This window comes from Synchiropus splendidus, chromosome 15 (assembly GCF_027744825.2).
Source record: "Synchiropus splendidus isolate RoL2022-P1 chromosome 15, RoL_Sspl_1.0, whole genome shotgun sequence".
Classification (NCBI taxonomy): Eukaryota; Metazoa; Chordata; class Actinopteri; order Syngnathiformes; family Callionymidae; genus Synchiropus; species Synchiropus splendidus.
In genome coordinates this window covers 5,648,664-5,668,109 of record NC_071348.1, presented here as the reverse complement: position 1 = coordinate 5,668,109, position 19,446 = coordinate 5,648,664, and the positions used below count along the sequence as shown (strand labels likewise).

General features: G+C 48.2%; 1 protein-coding gene across 1 annotated transcript; it reads right to left on the bottom strand.

Annotated features, from left to right (window-relative positions):
- Positions 1-1,377: 1,377 nt before the first annotated feature.
- Positions 1,378-18,911, bottom strand: ntrk1 (neurotrophic tyrosine kinase, receptor, type 1). Its single transcript, XM_053843618.1, is given in 15 exon segments — positions 1,378-2,094; positions 3,039-3,197; positions 3,264-3,504; positions 4,539-4,711; positions 4,844-4,974; positions 5,110-5,265; positions 6,557-6,659; positions 6,727-7,265; positions 9,993-10,131; positions 11,601-11,743; positions 12,151-12,305; positions 12,612-12,680; positions 14,447-14,518; positions 14,816-14,890; positions 18,721-18,911. Coding segments are annotated over 15 exon segments (2,532 nt in total). The 3' UTR covers positions 1,378-1,908.
- Positions 18,912-19,446: the final 535 nt, after the last annotated feature.

Sequence of the window (19,446 nt, the reverse complement as noted above, 5' to 3'; positions counted from 1 at the left end):
TGGAGGAAGTTAAACCTGGTCATCAGTCTGCGGGACGCACCAGATCTTCCTCTGTGCACTGAGCTGTGGGACTCGTGTTGGGTTGTTCTGGGCACCGGGGCGCCCTCTGCTGTCTCTTGCTCTGTAGGACTCAAAGCTGGGAGTCTGACTCCTGAGTGGAGGGAAACCTTGTGTTCTGGTCGACCCACTTCTGGGCCGGGCCGGGCCAGTCAAGTGTTCCGAGTGGTTCAGTCATCTCCTGACCACAATGAATCAGCCGCCATTATCAACAGGAGTAATTATCCAATCAATAATGCGGCGTGGCCCTGCGTCTGTGATTAAAAGGCGCCTTCTAATTGGACCTCCATTTCAGAAATAGACTCATTTCCAGGCTTATTATGGTCTGGACATGGCAGGAGGCTGGAGTGCTTATTAAAAAGGTTCGTTCTGAAACCACAAATGGATGTGGAGCATAACGGGGACAAACACGGCAGCGCACCACTGTGTGTTGCGGGGTGGGGGGAGGAGGGGGAGTGTGGGGGGGGGGCAGTGAAGAAACAATGGCTCCAGTCCTCCAAGTGTTTTCATCCACAGCTCGGCGAGAGAAAAGAGGAAGGGGATGATAGCATTACTCACAATCCATTACCGCTCCCCGGAGGCTGCGTACAGCAGAGGGGTGGGAGGGGTGCGGGGAATATGAAACTTGATCATTCCAATAACTGAAGCTGGCGTCCCACCGGGATGAGTCGACGAGCGAGTCACAGAGAGTAGACGGCTCGTGAAGACTCGTGAGTGTTTTGTTCACGAATGTTGGCTCCTCTGTCGCGCCACGATCTGGAGTGCCGATCAAAAACCTGATCATAAAGCTAGCAACTCCTGGGCCGGAGCAGCAAGTCGTCCGCTAGCTAACTCAGGACGCTCCCAGCTTCTCCGATAAACAACAATCTGCCAAGTTTCTGACCGCACAGATCCCACAGTTTTTTTGTACTTTTGATCCAAGCTGTTCCGCTTGGCTCGTGAGTCACAGCGATGCTAGCTTGTAATGTATTGCAATTTAGCGTTATTTAAATGGATGTCGGAGTTAGCTATGCGGCTGGTGGCGCCATCTCTGCTGCACAGCTCATGCTAGGTTTGAGGATTCGATGTCGCTATGCTAACCACGTCAGGAAGACTTGTGAGGGTTAAAGTTTAGCTAACTACTAAGTCCATTGCTGTAAAATGTAACGACACTTGGCTAGCGAGTAAAGTTGGCCATTATTTGTGATCAAAGCTAAACTAGCGTAGCGGTTACATCTGTAAAAACAGCCACACATACCGTGGATGTGGATCACGGCAAATCGCGTGGCAATTTATTTGCCCCAGTTCACGAAGACCAGCCCCTCCTGGGGAATGAACACGACAAGCTTGAGATCTGGATATATTTTTAGATACACAATATGTACACTTAGTATTTACACTTGACGGCAGCAGGACAGAGGCTCCCACTCCCGTGTGTTTTCTGCTGCTCTTCAGTGTCTGTTTCACCATCTGCCTCTCTTTCTTCCATCTTCTCCCTGAACCCACCCGAGCGCCGCGACCACCACGGCGCTGTGACTCTCCCAAAATAGCAAGCAGGTGAGTTTCTTGTTAAAAAATACTCGGCACGTTTTCTGTACATTTAAACTCCTTGATATCAAAACTGGACTGTACAAAACACCATGTCATACGGCCGGCCGGCGGGAAATCAAATCTCATGCATCACGAAAACAGCGGCTCGGCGCCGGGTGACGACGTGTGGTAAACTGAGAGGTTCCTTCTGCGAGTGTGAACACGTGACTCTACTCTGTGTCAGCTCTGTTCTCAGGGAACTAAAGTGGACGTTAAAAGGTTCAAACACGTGGGTAAACATTCGACAGGCAAAAGGCATTCAGAAGGCCGGCGTGGGCCTCTCTATCCCAGGATGTCCAGGTACACGGGCGGGTTCTTGACCAGGGCCAGCAGCCGGCTGTGGATGTCCTTGATGACCAGCCTCTGCTGCGGCTCCCTCTGCCAGCAGCCCTGCATCAGCAGGTAGACCTCCTTGGGGCAGGTGCGCGGCCGCTCCAGCTCCCGACCCTGAGTGATGCACTCGATGGCCTGAGGGTGAGAACAGCACTGTCAGAACAGACCTGTCTTCTGGCTCAGCTCTGTTCCGCTCTGCTGATTAGAATTTGTTGATGGTTCCTAACTGACGCCGGCTCGTAGTATTAGCGCTGCCTGAGAGGGTGTGTCCGCGATCAGTGAAGCCTAATGCGGACGCGGAAGAGGACGCCGCCGCCACTACCGGAGCAACTATTATCACCAGGGTGTTTGGCCGAGGCGCCAGCACAGCGGGAGACCTGCATGTGTTGGTGTGAACCAAGGCAGACGACCTCGTCAGAGAACCTATGAGGACCACTCCATCTAATAAAATAAACAGGTTCCCTGGATTAAAAATAAGTTTGACACTGCGATCGTGAACCTAAGTCCACCACACTCTCCACAACTGTCAAACGCCGCGGAGCTGGACAGCGCGACGCGCCGTCTCGCCATGTTCACGTGTGCAGGTCCAATGCAGCGATTGAGCCGCGTGTTTATCAAATTTATCGTGAGATGCAGAATCGTCATCGTGGAGATTGTGTTTGGCGGGATATTGTGTACGATAAGTTATCGCCCGTCCTTCTTCTGGCAGAACACTTCTGACTGAACGCTGTCCTCTGGTGTCACAGTGGCGCAACTGAATCAACCGTCTACTGCAGGCGTCTCTGTTTTGGGAAGATGAGCTTCAGAGTGTTTGGGCAACACGAGAATCGGAGCCGTCCCTCATTGGCCGAGACGGATCGTGTCTAACAAGGTTGCGCGCCGTCGGCTGGAGGCAGAAATGAAGAATCAACGTGATTAGCATCGAACACGGAGCAACGTGATCCACTCAGGAGCTGAAAGAAGAGACGCAACTCGCGGTCAGAGTCCGGGAGAGGCCGGACCTTTGGCGGACCCTTCAGCAGCTCGGTGACCTCATCGCCGTCCTGGTCCAGCGAGCCGGAGCTGGAGGAAGGTCTCACCTCGCTGTTGGACAGCTGGTACCAGGGCTGCTTGCCGTAGGTGAAGATCTCCCAGAGGACGACGCCGAAGCTCCAGATGTCGCTCTCCGTGGTGAACTTCCTGTACATGATGCTCTCCGGGGGCATCCAGCGGATGGGCAGCATGGTCCGACCCCCGACCTGCCCGGGACGCGGTCAAGCGTGAGTGTTGAAGAACAGCTCCCTCTAGTGGGAGAAATCACTTACCCTATAGTAGTCCGTGCTGTAGATGTCCCGGGACATTCCAAAGTCTCCGATCTTCACCACCAGACCTTCTCCCACCAGGCAGTTCCGGGTGGCCAGGTCCCGGTGGACGAAGTGCAGCGAGGCGAGGTAGACCATCCCAGAGGCGATCTGGGCGGCGATGTGGAGCATCTGGGGCAGCGTCAGCTCGCCCAGGGGCGGCACCTTGGTCTCCTCCAGGATCCGGGCGTCAGGACCATGAGCTCTGAAGCACAACAAGCAATAACACTAAGGTCAAACACCGTTCACTTGTCAGGCCGCGAACAGCCTCCAAACATTTGTTTAAATTCATATATATATATATATATATATATATTTTTAAATTTGTACCTATATTTCTGCACTGTGTTATGTGATGGACAGAATCATTATAAATATGTTCTATTTAAAAATATTTTTAATTTATTTTTTTACTGTGACTTTATTTGTCAGAAGTGGTAGTATTTTATTGCTGTTTTTTGAATTTTGTCATTTTATTTATTCATATATATATTTATTTTTTAAATTTATTTTGTTCACATATTTTTGGTTCCTAAAATATATATTTTTTGGTCCCTACAAAGAGCAAAACCTAAGTGACGTGTCTGCTGTCAACTTTTGTGACTTATTTTTTTCACTTGTTGCTGTCATGTCTACACTCGATGTAGGTTATTTCATAGCAACGCCTTGTGCCACTGGATGTTGGGAAACTCTCACCACCTGAGAGCTGCTGCATTGGCACGAGCTCCCTCATCCAGCCAGTGACCTCCAGTGACCTGCCAGCAGGCCAGGTGGAGCTGCTGATGGGAAGCCTGAGTCTCGCCCACCATTGATGAGCAATAATGCGATTGAGAGCGGCGGCGTGGCTCTTCACCCACTCGCTGCCTAAATGAGTCTGTGGTCCTAATCTGCCTCCCCCAGAAGGAACTAGTTCACAGGAGCAGGATTAGTTTATGGGGCAGGTGGCGGAGCAGCTGCCGCGCGCGGCGGACACCAAGTCTGTTTTGGAAAATGTGATTGTGAATCCCTGAGTTCCCCACTCACTCACGTTCTCACACAAATTTGCAGGTGACGCGTCCCCAGCTGAGGGTCCGAGTCCGGACCTGCTGCCCCCCCCAGTCATTTCATTTCTTCCATCCCATTCAGCGTTTGGCCTTGTGACTCCAGCCGTGACTTGAAGGCAGCGTTTGGCAGCTGGTCGTAATGTTACTGCTGTTTCACTTGGGCACAGGTACTTGTGCTCTGACTTGGTGGACTCACCGGAGGAAGCGGTTCAGGTCTCCGTGCCTCATGTACTCGAACACCATGGCCAGCGGCTCGCCGTCAGTGCAGACGCCATAGAAGCGCACGATGTGCTGGTGCTGCAGCACCGTCAGAAGCTCTGCCTCCCGCTGGAAGTCCTGCCGCGTGGACTCAGTGGCGTCCTTCAGAGTCTGGACCAGAGTCAAGTCACAGGTTAGACTTGGGAACACCACGGCAGGAGGAGAGGAGAGTCTGGACCTCTTCACTTCAGCTGCTGCCCCCACAACCCCCTGAGTTTCAGGTTTAGAAGCGAGCTCACGCACCTTGATGGCCACCAGCATCCTGTCGCTGTCGGGACAGAGGTGAGCGCACTCGGCCAGGTAGACCTTCCCGAAGGCTCCTTCCCCGAGCTCCCACTTCAGCACGATGTCCTTACGCTTGATGTGCTGGACGCCTGAGGAGCAAGCGAGAAGTCAGCGATTTTCCCTCCACCGCTCTCCAGGTTGTGGCGTTTTAGCTGACTTGTTGTGTTAGCTACTGTAAAGGGGCGGGGCTTCGGTGACCAATCAGCTGCGTGCGCGGCACTCACACATGTCCTTGTCCTTGATGATGCCGCAGAAGTACTGAGGATTCTCCACGAAGCTGGACATACCCGAGTCCTCGTCGGAGGACGGCGGGCTGCTGCCGAAGTTCATGAAGCGCAGCGACACGGCCAGGTCGTCCTCGGTGCCCAGCACTGAAGAACCTGCCGCAAACAAACAGCCAATCAGGAGAGGCCTTTCACACAAACAAATTTGCTCCCAGAAATGGATGGCCGGCGGCGGCGCCATGGCGACGGGTGATGACGGCCCGTCATAATCACCATCATCAGCGCCGCGGCAATCAGAGCACATTGAAGCGAGAAGACGACGGCGGAGTCGCTGCCGCTTCAAACTCCGACTATTAAAAGCCAAGTAAGTGGGAGCCCAAATTGTGAGACCCCACTCAGCCACCGCAGAGGCCCCAGAGTCCGACTCGGGAAATGGAACAACAGAGAGGGAGGCGATGGAAAGATGCAGGAGGGTCCACTTAGGCAATCAGGCTCACTTAGGCACTTTAGAGAGGTGTGTGTGTGTGTGTGTGAGGGGGGCGGGGGGTCAGAGGGGAGCCATCGCTCACGCGGCTCTTCACACCCATCCATCTCCTTTTAATGGCCGAGCCGGTGGCCAGGGAGCGCCGCGCCTTGCTGCCCGCACGGAAGCAAGGCGCTCGGCTCAGCCGCGCGGACGAGACCAGAGGGTCCCACGGAACCGTGCTGGACCTGAGGGTCCGGACTGAAGGGAGGTCATGAATGTCATGACCTTTGACACCACGGACCCCGACGAACCCACGGCTCCTTGATCAATATGAGAGGGTTGGAAAATAAGTCAAACTTAAATGGAAACATTTCATTTCTTCAAAACATCTCAAAAAGTATTTTCATCATAAAAATACTAATTAAAAATAATACTTATAAATATTTGAACTATTGTTCAATGTTTTTCTATAGTATTGTATCTAAAACTTTAAGTTATTTAATCGACTGCGTTGTGATAATGTTCATATTTTTTTACTTTATTTTTTTTTATAAATTAAACTGACTTTATTTTTGGCCATTTGATAAATAAAAAGCAAAGATTCATTTCTGATGCAATTTTGTTGTGAGTCTCCATCACTTTGTTTTGATTCTTTCAGCTTATATGAACTGGATGCATGTGTGCTCAACCCCAGGCCCAGGGGCCAAATCTGGCCCCAGAGATGGTTTTCGGTGGCCCTCCAGAGTGTTTTGAAACTAAAGCCTATGTGCATGTCGAAATCCCGACCTACATCAACACGCAGCGCTGAATTTGGTGGTTCAACAGGCTGATGTCCGGCGACTAGAGATTACAAAGGTCAACAAATCATCTGGATGTGTCCAGGAACATAAGACTGATGGACTGAAGGGGCCTGAAGGAAAGATGGAGCTTTATTTAAACACATCAACACTGTCGTGACACAAGAACTTGAGAGCGACTTACGGTGAATCCCGAACTTGGTGTGGTGGCCACACTTGCCGATGACCACGATCATGACCAGGAGGAAGACAGAGGCGAACAGAGCCAGACCGACGGCCACCGAGACCTTCAGAGACAAAGACCTGTTGTTCACACACCTCATCACCATCACTGCCTCTGATCAAGCCGTTTACCACAAACACTCGACTCTCCAGGTTCTCTGTCACGTTGATGCGAGGTGTGGTGGTGGACTCTGAGGACAGAAGACTGTGAGCCACAGCACAGAGCGCAGGAGAGAGAGAGGCGCAGCTGACTCACCATCCTTCAGGGGGAAGACTGACGGGAGAGAAGACAGATGTTAGTAGGAGGTCACAGGTTCCTCTGTGGATGATGGACATACCAGGGAAGATGCCCTCAGGATTCCTGGGGTCGAAGGGGTTCTCCATGAAGATCCCGGTGGCGTTGGCCTCCTCCTTGCCGAGCTTGTTCTGAACGATGAGCGTGTAGCGGCCATTGTTGATGTGAGTGGGTTTGTCCAGGGACAGGCAGCCGTGCTTGACCGAGCCGTCCGCGGAGTCCAGGATGAGCTGCGTGTAGACGTAGACCGTCTCCTCCAGCGCCTCCCCCTGGTAGAGCCAGGTGATGCTGGTCTCCGGGTTTCCATCCACGGCGAACGGGAAGCACCAGTGATGCTGCTTCACCGCGTCCCGCAGGAAGAGGATTTTGGCGGGAACTGTGGGGAGACAGAAATAAAAACAATCGTAAATAAAAATATTGTCATTTTGTGTACAATTAAATACCATTCATGTCTATTAAAAGGGTAACAAGCATACAAAAAAGACATTTAATACACATCTTCTGAGGAACGATAATTCATATAATACAAGATAATCTGGAAAATATGTTCATATAGGAAATATATAGAGGGAAAATAACTTTTAAAAGGAATATAAAATCCAAAAATGAGGGTGAGGAAAGAGTAACAGATGAATCTTGTTTTTTCTTCTCTTCTCAATGATGATAACACTAATAATAATAATAATAATAATTATTCGTCCTTTTTAATGAATAAATATCACTGGCCAGCTTGACTGTGACCTCCTGCTTCTCTGTGGGGAGACCTGATGGTTGCTCTTTGGTTCCACAGGTGAGCACTTCCTGTCCAGTTGAACATCCAGGCTGTGGAGCCACGGCAAAGTCAACAGATCGATGAGTCGGCAACTTCCCCCTGACCCACGATGAATAATGAATCCCAGCCCCCGACCACAGAAGCTACCTGGAAGCTGGTCAGGACGTGAAGTTACAGGAAGCTATGTTAATTACATGGAACATTGGAGTGCAGACCCCCCTCTCACCCCTCAGCCTCCTCTCTAACCTGCGACCCGTCTGAGGAAAGTGCTGCACCGACAGGAAGTTTGGCTCACCAGGGTCTTCAGTGACCGCTGGTTACCCTCAGTGAGCGGCTCTGATGGAACAAGAGTCAACAGAGAGTGGTCCAGGTCTGTGGAGGCCTCTCAGAATCTTCAGCTCTTCCACATCTGCCTCTGCCTTTCCAGTCCATCCTCAGCTGACTCACCTTCATGATAATGATCTCAGACAGACACGTATCTTTAGAGAGCAGAAAATGCCAGGAACTGAGGGCACCGCTGCTGCAGACTAAACTCCAGACCTGTGGGCCAGAATTGGCCGGCGGTGGAGCAGCTCACGGTCCAAGACTTTCCACCGCCGGTTTGTATTTCAGGACGTTCAGTCAAAGTCAAGCAGCGAAAGCTAGTGACGAAAGTGGAGCCGGTTAAATGGTTCCTCGCAGGTTCTTTGGACGGAAGGTTTTCACGGCGCCGCTCCACCAAACGCCCGCTGTTCTGGCAGCTCATTAAGAGTAATTAACGGGCCGTCAGTTAACGAGTGTCTGTTGATAGATTAGCAGCATGTGCAGCCGCCAATCACCACAGATGAAGCGCTTTGTTCCGGAGTGGGAGGGAAGGGTCCATTAGCCTGAGCCCAAATCAGATCTCGGAGCAGTTATCAGCCCCATTGTTCCTGAGGCTCATCATCATCCGTCCCCCGACGCCGGGCCTCAGCTGAGCGGCGCCCGGCCTCTTTTTGGGCTTTATTTCCTCCTGAGCGTCACGGCGTTGGTGATATACCATTTTGTTTGGCTAATATTGTCAGTAATGCATCACTAATGCACACGAATGGCTTCTGTGTGTGTGTGTGTGTGCGGGACCACTAGGGGCTTGTCATTCCACCGGCAACTTTCAGCAGCACTAATGCGTCTGGAGGAAGAAAACAACACGGAGCCCGGGTCAATGAGGCTGTCATTTAGCCACGACCGCTCCTTGAGGAGAGACGCGCTCGCTTTTCTTGGAGCTCTCGTGGATCCGTGAGCCGCTCCAGCGCCAGCGCCACTTCACTACTATTATTTTAACATCCCTCACCAGGTAACAGAGAGCTCCATTAGAGCCTGATGGAACACGCCTGAGCTGCAGATGAGCAGGGGAAATGCACCACCATTTCTAGTCCTTCAGCCAACCATTATTATTATCATAATATTAAGTTAACTATACTGATGAAGTAATTATAAATATGAATGTCTATAATACTGTCTACTGTAATAATACAAAAAATATGAATAATTAAAAGTAGAATGACAAACAAAAAAACATGAATATTTAAAATAAACATGATTCAGAGGGGCCAATAGAAAGGTACTCATGAAGTTAGTATGCATTATCTGAAAGAGCAGAAAACCTAAATTCAGTTAAAAAAAAGAAAAAGGAATAGATTTGTCATTGAATAACTAATGAAGAAACCTAATGAACCTAATAAAAAAATGGTTGAAAATGAAATGAAAATAAATAAATAGAATGTAATGAAGTGAAATTTGTTCGTCATGAAAATAATCATTTTTAATGAAAGAAACATATGTGGAATTAAATATTAGCAATAACAAGAGGAATATTTATGAATGCAAAAATAATAAACTCTATTGAAAATACAAAACAAACATAAATAATATAAATAGTGACATTCCAGAAATGTATATTAATACTCTATAGACTGAAATATGTTTTCTACTTAAATTGCTAAGTCATAAAAAATGTCAAATTACATTTTTCATTTTTTTCATGAGCCACATGATATGATAAAAAAGAGCTTCATCATTATCCCAATGTATTAATGTTAAAGATGGTAAATGAATCTGTCCAGCAGGGCAAGAAGACAGGAAGTTAGAATTATTCAAATGTCAAGCAGCAGCAGCACCAATACGCCTGGAGAAGGAGCCAAAGTGTGGGACTAGCACGTGCTCCTCGGTACTGGAACGTTCGGGAACACACTTGCGGAGCTGGAATGGGAGCGAGCAGATGCTGCTCTCCTGCTCTGACCTCCATTACAAGAGCTGACTCCAGCTGAGTCGGGGCTCTTCAGCGAGTGTGTCCGTGTTTGTGCAGACACTTACACTCGATGTCCAGCTGCACCATCTCCTCGCCGGGCCCAGCTTGATTCTCAGCCTCGCAGGTCAGGTTGTGCAGGTTGTCCTTGGAGGAGACGTTGGTGAGGTGCAGAACCAGCTCCAACGTGGAGCCAAAGAAGCGGTCCTGGGTGGGACACACAAAAGAGAGGATGACGTGGGAGCGGAGACTGATGGGAAACAAAGCAAGAAAAGGGCTATAAAAAAGACGCTGCACTGGATACAAGCTCCAGAGGAACCTGAGGTGATTTCAAGAGACCAGACCATGCCAGAAGATGGTCCTGAGCAGTTGTGAAAAAAGCACCAACAGTAGGACCATGATGTCAGAGTTGGGATGATGGGAAGCTTCACCAGACCAGTGCACCTCATACTGAGTCACACAGGACGGTGATAACATCCTTTCTATTTCAAACCATAGCAGCTTCTGAGTGACTAAGCAGAACATGGAGCCATAAAACACAGAATTCCAAGTTAGTGGAGCAGCAACTCCAGCAGGACTCTGGGATGATAATCCTGCTGCTGAACTATAGGAGCGGAGCTGTGTTCAAACCAGCCATGGAGGGAGGAGACTGAGGGGCAGCACTGTATGAAATACATGCTAAAGTACGGACTAAGACACTGACACTGGCAGAGAAGGACACTAGGAATATGAAAAGATGAGTACATGGATGAAGCATTTTTAAATAAAAAAAAAAAAAGAAACAATTAACTGATAAAAAGCTTTAAAAAATATATTTGTATTGATAGATTTTTCTCTTCAGTAGCTGATGGTTTTTCAGTGTTTGTTTGTTTGTGTGTGTGTAAACCATAAACATGTCTACGAGAATAAGGAAAAATTGAAATGCAAATAACTAAATAATAATAAACTTATTTCAAAAGAGGACATAGCTTAATTGTTAATGATTTTTTTTAACCACAAAATATGAAGCATGTGTTAAAAAGATAAACACTAAATATGAAATATGACTTGTATTTATATTCACGTTTTATTAAAAACAGGGGAAAATATTTCAAACGCAAAAATGCAAGGATACTACATACATAATGACGTATTTTTATTGAAGTATTTATTTATTTTTTTGTATTTGATGACTTAAAAAAAAGCTTCAACAAATACAAAGCACATGATGTTTATGTCATAACAAAATATACATAAAATAAATAAAATCGATTTAAATATATTTTACTACACTATGTTTAAAGAGAATGAAAAAAGCATATACAATTTCTAAATAACATTTAGCTATTCTAATGTCATTTTTAAAATAAATGATAATATACTAATGTAATCTTAATCACACATGGATTCATTTACACTTTGGCAATAAATAAAACATGATAATATAAAAGCAAAACATTTACCTGAAACAGAGAACAGAAATAATACACAGAAAATTCAGAACTTTTTCCACAAAAATAAATTAAAATTAGTTGAATTAATTCACATTTTCAATATATAAACTATTAACTGAATGATCATTTGGATGTGCGTGGAAAAATATTCAAAGCGCAGAGATGGTTGGTAACCATGAAGCACGTGCCGGTGTCTCTCTCTCTCTCTCTCTCTCACACACACACACGCGCGCGCTCTCTAACCTGAGTGTCGTAGTGAGAGCCCAGCCGCTCTGTCCTCCACCGTGCACGTGGAGTCGGACTCCCTGTCACATGGCAGGTGAAGGTCAGGTTCCCTCCTTCTTGGATCTTGTTGTTGGAGGGAAGAATGGTCACCTGGGGCAGACCTGAGATCAGCAGAGCAGACAATAGTGCTGAGTATCCCAGCGGACACAGGCTCGCGCCGGTCTCCTGGCGACGCTGCTTCCCGTGGGATGAAAGCAACAGCGGCCACCCAGATTCACATGAGAAATGATGGTGCCTGCAAGTGAAACATCTACAGCAGCAGCCCGGCGCGGGCTCCATCTCTTCCTGTTTGGCAAGCTGCAGGCTCCCCAGCAGCGGTTAAACCTGGTCCACGCTGAGAGCGACTCACAGCAGCTGGGAATCACTTCTTGTTCTTCATTCATCTGTGTCTCCTGCCTCACCGTCTCATTGGTAAGTTTCAGGTCACATAAGCAATTTTGTGTTAGCGATTTAGCCGCGTAGCATGGTGAAGCTGCTGCGTGTTTCCAAAAGAGCAGGCAGAACTTACTGCAGTTCTCCAGCACCAGCGTGTCCAGGGGCTCCCTCTGGTCTCCTGCCAGGCAGAAGAGCATCTGAGTGTCGACGTCGGCGCGGCTGCTCCGCTGCCACAGCTGCAGCCAGTGCAGGTCGCAGGAGCAGACCAGAGGATTGTCCCGCAGGATCCTGCAGAGGTCAGGACCACATCAGTGAACCTTCTAAATGCTGACTCTCAATGCCACATTTTCTCAGCTGTTGCCATTGGAAACATAGAGGTGCAGGACAGTTGACCATCTGCTAGCTCACTGCGCCCTTCACTTCTCCCAAACTTTCCTCCATGTTTTCATCCATTTGGATTGGAATTTCTGTGATCAATATGGCCTCACAGCGAACATATGGCTGCCTCTGGTGTGTGGTCCGCCCACCACCACACCAGGCCCCGACAGCAGTGGCCCAACTCTAGTCAAAGGTGACAAATATGGAGGAGCTTACAGGTTCATCAGGGGCAGGAAGTGAAACACCCTCCAGGAGATGTGCTCCAGAGAGTTGGACGCCAGATTCCTGAGGAGAAAGAGACCCAAGGTTTGATTAGAGCAGGTGGGCCAATGAGAGCGGCTCTTTCATTTCCCCCCGCTCTCCCAGACCTCCACTGCTCATGTGAGCAGCCCTCGACCGTAAACACCTGGCACCAGGAACAAAGCAAACCTCCAGCCTGGAGAACTGGGATCCTAATGGCTTCTGTGAAGTTGCTCCAGACAAACTTGGATGTTTTGGTGCCCAGAAGCTCCATCAATTATTCAGGACATATTTTATTACAGGCCATTATTTCAATGAAGTGGCCCGCGATTGCAGCGTTATGGTTTGGATCAATGTAAATACACCTCTCTTTCTGAGTGTTGTTTCATGAGACAAGTGCAGGTCAGTGTTCGCCAGACGTTCATGATAAAATGCAGATTCCAGAAACAGGGTTCATAAATCCTGTGGTTTGATGTGACAGATTTAACTTCAGCGAGATTTGTTTTTCTAAAATTAACCAGAAATATTTCATGTGATCCTGAAGAACAATAGAATCTGAGGAACCTTTTTATTAAATTTTATTACATTTTCGCTAAATTCTATTTTCTATTATTATGATTAATATTATTGTAAGGATAAATCCAATTTTAGATACTTACAGTCTTATATTTTACTTTTGTAATGCCTGATGACTTTATTTTTCGGACAGATGGATTTTTTTTTTCCATTTACTTCTCCTCTCAAACCCAAGTGTCGTGGGTTCCTCTGGGCCGACGCTCCGCAGCGCGGCGGTAAATAAGCTCCGGCCACAGAAGACAGGGATCCACACAAGGGAGCGTCCACTTGCAAACCAATACATATTCATTCTGTCAGGGCCAAGGGTTCAATTATTTGTTTTCCCTGCTCCCCTGAAGTTCATGTCAGATGCGGCCGCCGCGGGGGCGTCTCCATTACAGGCTGGATTCCTCTCCGTGCGTCCGCAGCGGGACAATGCTGCAGCGCGGCAAAGAAATGGAAGAATAGCGCTCGTGTTTTAGACGCCGCGTTCACTGCGCGGCTTTATTATGTCGTCTTTTTCAATCTCAGAAACACATCTGTCACGCAGAAGCCCACCCCCTCGCCCTCCTTCCCCTCCACTCGAAGCCCCCTTCTCTGAGAAATATTGACTAAGTGATAATGGACCCTCAGTGGAGTGTATTTATTATGCATCAGTTGTCGATAATCCGCCAAAGCGCGGGAGTGAAAGGTGACTGGTGGATGTCCTCTCCAATTTCTCCAGCTAACTACATGCCCGCTCGCTGCCCCCCCACCCCCGCTCCCACTCCCGGACCCCGTATCTGCGCCTCCGAACCTTCCGCCCTGCAGATAAACCACGGGGACATGTGGCGCGCGCTCAGATGGAGGAGATGAGCTGCTGATGGAGCGGCTGATTTCAGGCTTCGGCTCGATAAGTCCTGACAGCATTATTTATTTTGTTGATAAAGAGCCAAAATTGTACGACGGAATGAGATTATGCAATCTGATCGGGCGCACCGGATTAGCACGAGGTCCTGCGTGAGATAACGACAGACGAACAGCACGCCACCAGAGCTGAGCCTTGAACATCCAGCGTCACCGAGTCACAGCAGTGATGAAGCCCATGACAGGCAGGGGCTCTGTTCTGTTCCATGAATCTTCTTCCAGAAGAAGCATCTATGACCCTTGTTCCCTCGGCTCCTTGTCCTCTCACCGGGTGATTGACAGGGACAAACAGGTCGACCCGCAGGTCACAACACGACATGAGGAAGACGATCCGGTTATTATTGACTTACACGTATTGGAGCTTGGTGTTATTCTGGAAGGCGCCCACAGAGATCAGCCTCAGTTTGCAGAAGATGATGGTGCTGTCGGAGGGAGGAAACACGGAGTTAATGCTCTGGCTCACACCCAGATTCAGGGTTCAGTAATCTGGCAATGAATCAACCACAACATTGTCCGGGCTTTCCTTCGGTCACGTGTCAAACTCAAGGCCTGAGGGCCAAATCTGGTCCCCTCCACAAATGTCTTCACTTGCATTTACAGGAAGCAAATAAACAACAGCTCTTTTTGTATGTCTAGTTTTTGTTTGCTTCATTGACAAATCTCCCTGAAACAAGGTCACAGGAAGCCTCCCGTCGCCACCATCCAGCTGAACTACTCACAGGTTCTTCAGCTCTCTGTAGTTGACAAGGTCCATTTCCGTTATGCTCTCCAGGCCAGCTTGGTTTTCTATGTAGCTGCGACAAGAGAGGAGTCAAGCGGTTAATAAGTAGTCAGCGTCCTTTTCTTTACACAGGTTTCCGAGGCTGAAAGACAGTTCCATTCCAGTCAGTGTGCAGAGGGGGCCCATGCTGGCACAGTAAACAAGAGACTACAGGTTAAGCTGATACTAAAAGCTACATTGGTGTTAGCGCTAAAGACCATGCTATCTTCTCCTGTCCTACCGTTTCCCCAGCTAGTTTCAAAAAAGTGCCATTGTGGTGTGGCTCACGCTAGTGACCGATGAATTCTGTGTTCATATTTCCGAAAGAGTACATTTCTCAAGAGAAACTTCAAGACTACCAATGACATGAAGGCCCAGCGCTAACCTGAGCACGTACCTTAGAGCTAGCATGGTGCTAAATTGTGACGCAAGCTAGTCGACAGAAGAAAGCTAGCGTTGTTTTTTCATTGCTTGGTTATTATATCATGTCATAAGTTAATTTATTCACTCGTACCGACTTGCTAGCTTCTATTTGAACGGCAGCTACATCAAGTAGATCAGCCATGTTTATTGGTGGAGCATCTTCTTCCTGAGCTTATCGTTGGTGGGGAAAAGTGTTGGGTACTAAAGGGGCGCTCTCGAAAGCACGGAGGATTATTGACTATTTAACTAACAGATGACTTGAGTTGCCTCGGACCGTTCCATCGATATTCAGCGAGCAATTATCTTATCATTACACAGAGACTGGTCGAAGGGATGGTGATTAGAAGACAAGCAAAACAACAGATGGAGCATGCATCGTCACATCGTGCTTTCATTCATGTGTCCACCTGAGAAGAAGATGCTCGGTGCGCAGATACAAACATAAAGTTCCTCTTGATACATCCGACAGCTACGATGGAGGGACCACCCTTTCAGACCAGACCAAGGATGCAGAGGCCATTCTGAATTCAACCACTGAAGGCTGCTTCTTCACACCATGATCTTGAGACAGCCTTTACTTCATAAGAATACTTTCAGGTCAGTTCAACCCCGTCTCTAGAGCAGGGCACCGACCTCGGAACTCAAAACAAGGAGGTCAGAACTTCACCCACGCTGTTTGGGCCACACCGTTATTCAGTTGGAGAATATGATATTTGAAAAAAAATGATGACAAAATAAATGCATTTCCTGGTGCAGTGGTTGAAGTGTTACATTTCAAGGGCTTGTTGTGAAGGGCTGTCAAAAATAAGTTGTCAATATAAACTGCTAAATATGTGGGGCACATGTCACGGCGTAGCTTACATATAAGGAACAGAAAATGAAAAATAATTCATGATAAAGATAGATAGATAGATAGATAGATAGATAGATAGATAGATAGATAGATAGATAGATAGATAGATAGATAGATAGATAGATGGATGATAAATGGATAGATAGATAGATAGATAGGTAGATAGGTAGATAGATAGATAGATAGATAGACAGACAGACAGATAGATAGGTAGATAGATGGCTGATAGATAGATAGATAGATAGATAGATAGATAGATAGATAGATAGATAGATAGACAGACAGATAGATAGGTAGATAGATGGATGATAGATAGATAGATAGATAAATAAACAGATAGATAGATAGATAGATAGATGAAGATGAAAGCCCGTCTGAACATGCGGCGTCACTTCAGCTCGGCAGGTTTCACTTCATCAAGCGACGCCAACAAACCTTTTCATTCAAGTGTGATTGACCCACGCAGCCGTAATGTGATTAGAGGGCAGGTGGGCCCGGGATCACCCATCGCCTGGGCTTATTGAATTGAGCCAAGTGGGTTATATATCATCTATTGTTCCAGAGTACGGAGCGGGGGGGCGAGCAATGACGGGCAATTCGTGAAATTGAATTTATAAGCGTCGGTTGGAGGAATCTCAGGCCCGGCAGCGCGCTGTAATGGCTCCCTGTTTGTTCTGCCGAGCCTTGTTTTCTGGCAGCAGCAGCGAGCAGGTAAACACGCGCCGGCAGCGCTGGGCTCATTTATTGATTGAGCGTTTAAAGAGAATGTCAAGCCTCACCCCACACTCCACTCAACGCGTGGAGCTGCGGGTACTGGGCTCCTCCGGCCAACTCCGAGAAGTAGAACAAAGCAGCGGTAAATTGACTTTCTCCACGGAAGTATGTTCCATAAATGTAGCTTCTTCGGCGCCAGAGGTCCTAATTGCTCCGATTTGTGTATAGGAACAAAGCCGGAACAGCATGTCGGTGCGGAGAGTGACATTTAGGTTTCCATGCTGGAGTTGATGGTGGGTTGCATAATAATACGGCAGCTATTCACATCACAAAGTTGCCAGTTCCTGTCTTTCCATGCAGGTTTTTTTTTTAAAAGCCAACCTTAAATAACAGTCATTAGCCGACGTGGTGCTGCTCACTGAAAGTTTCCTGCGACTTTGATTCCAAGAAAATGTCGCCTGCAGAGTCTTAAGTTGGCTGTAATTTCAGAAATCACTGTTGTAGGAGTCCAAACCTCGGTAGTTTGGACGTGAATGTTTGTACTTCTTTGCTAAAAAAAAAGCAGCACGATGGACTCCAAAGAGAGTCCAACCTTTAACTGTGAAGAACTTGACAGGTTCTCGCAAGGATTCTGCTTGGCTGGACTCTCCTGCAGATCCTTCAGTGACCAGGAAGTGGGGTGAGGTTTGGTTCAGCTCAAGAGGGTGTGGCAGTTGAACCTCAGATTTTTTTGTAGTAGCTTTTCCCTCATAAAGAATCATTCGATATCTGGAGCCTCACTGGACCCTGTCTCTGGACTCCCTGTTGGAGGGAGGTGCCAGCTTTCCACCATCAGGAGGCAGGTCATGTTGGATGGATCACGTCTCCAGCTTGGAGCAGGTTTCTGGACCTCTTTGCTCTGGCTGCTGCCCCTACTTACTGAGACTCCTCAACAGACAGTTGGGCGTTCTGGTGATATTTCACTGTGTCAGCAGAAGACAGCTCAGCTTCTGGACATTCGCTCGACTTGTTTTTGAAAAGAAAAGGCATTTTCAGATCCTCGGACAGGTCATGGCCTTGTGCTGAGGAACCATGCAGGTGTTCCTCACTCTGATGCCGAGGTCAGTTCCAGCCAGAGAGCGCCGGCATCTCATGGATATGAGGAGGTTTCTACAATATTCAGAAGCCTCTTCATCCAAGTATTAAACACCTTTATTACCAGGACTTATTTAGACTTCAGCTTCACACTGGACATCGATCCCACACAGAGGTCCCTTCCCCTGGCCTGGAGAGGACTATGAGCTCATATGTGTACTCCATGGTCAATTCAAGCCACTCTGTTGAATGCGAACATGGAGTCTAGTGCAGTGATTCTTTACCACAGCGAGAGGCCCATGGTTGGGCAGTAAACACTGTTCACCTGTTGGAGCAGATTTTAAAATGACAATTTTTATGGAGATACTTTCAATAACACTTTACTTTTTACTTACTTATCTTCTTTTTTGTTTAGTGATGAAAAAGAATATATTTTATGATGTTTAGACGTTGTTTTATTCTATTTTATTCAGGCGTTTTTTTCTCAACAGTTTGCATCAAGTGTATTTTTTTTTCTTCTTTTATTTGTTTGGTAATTCTGAAATCAGAAATCAGTAATGAATCACTTCCATCCTGGGCCCCACAGCTTTTCGTTCTGGAAAAGATGGGCCCCGAGATCAAAAAGGTTAAGAACCCCTGGTCTAGTGTACCAGGTCAGGAACGCGCAAGTCAGCAAGAAGAGGGTTCTGGGACGACGACTGACCACCAGCAGGTGGAAGACCAGGTGTGGAGAACATCACTCATTCAGTCATTCAAACACTGCCATGACGCCAAGCTGAGAAGTTCAAAGGTTTACTCACATTTCTGTCACATTTTCACTCTCCTGAGTCGCCAGAGCTGGAATGGTGTCGATCCCATTGGGCTCCCAGCACTGCAGCATGGTGGAGGAGCACCGGCACGCAGAGGGGCATCCTCCCATAGAGGGCGCCGGAGCCAGGGCGAGGAGGGCGAGGGTCAGGGCCACGGGGGCTGCACCTGCAGCCAGAGCCATGATGGGACCTTGGTCTCCTCAGCAGCGGCGGAGGGGAGCGGAGCCAAGAGGTGAGGAGGCTTCACACAGCGACTGATCCCAGCTGGACAAGGTCCGGTACTGAGGCACAGCAGTGGTGAGCAGCAGGAGGGGCAGGCGCGGGGCCTCTGGGGACATGCTGGTGGTGGGCTGCAGATATCACTCCCTCGCTCCTCCAGCAGGCAGGGAGGGGCCAGAGTCACCAGACACCTTAGCAAGTGAGTGGAGGAGGGAGGGGCCGGGGTCAAGGGTGTGTGTTGGTGATGCTGAGGAAGAAGAGGAGCGTTGAGCTGGAGATGGTGTCCAAGTGCGGCAGCTGGAGGTGCCACAGGAGCCACAGGAGTCAGGTCTCGGGGGTTCTGGACTGGTGAGCTGGACTGGGGTCTCCCGCTGGACCGGCACGGAGGCGGGTCAGTGATTGACAGTCAACAGAGGGCAGGAGGCCACCGTCACTCAACTGCTGGATGACATGAGACGTCGATGAAGGATCAATCATATCAATCATACGGGCAATAAT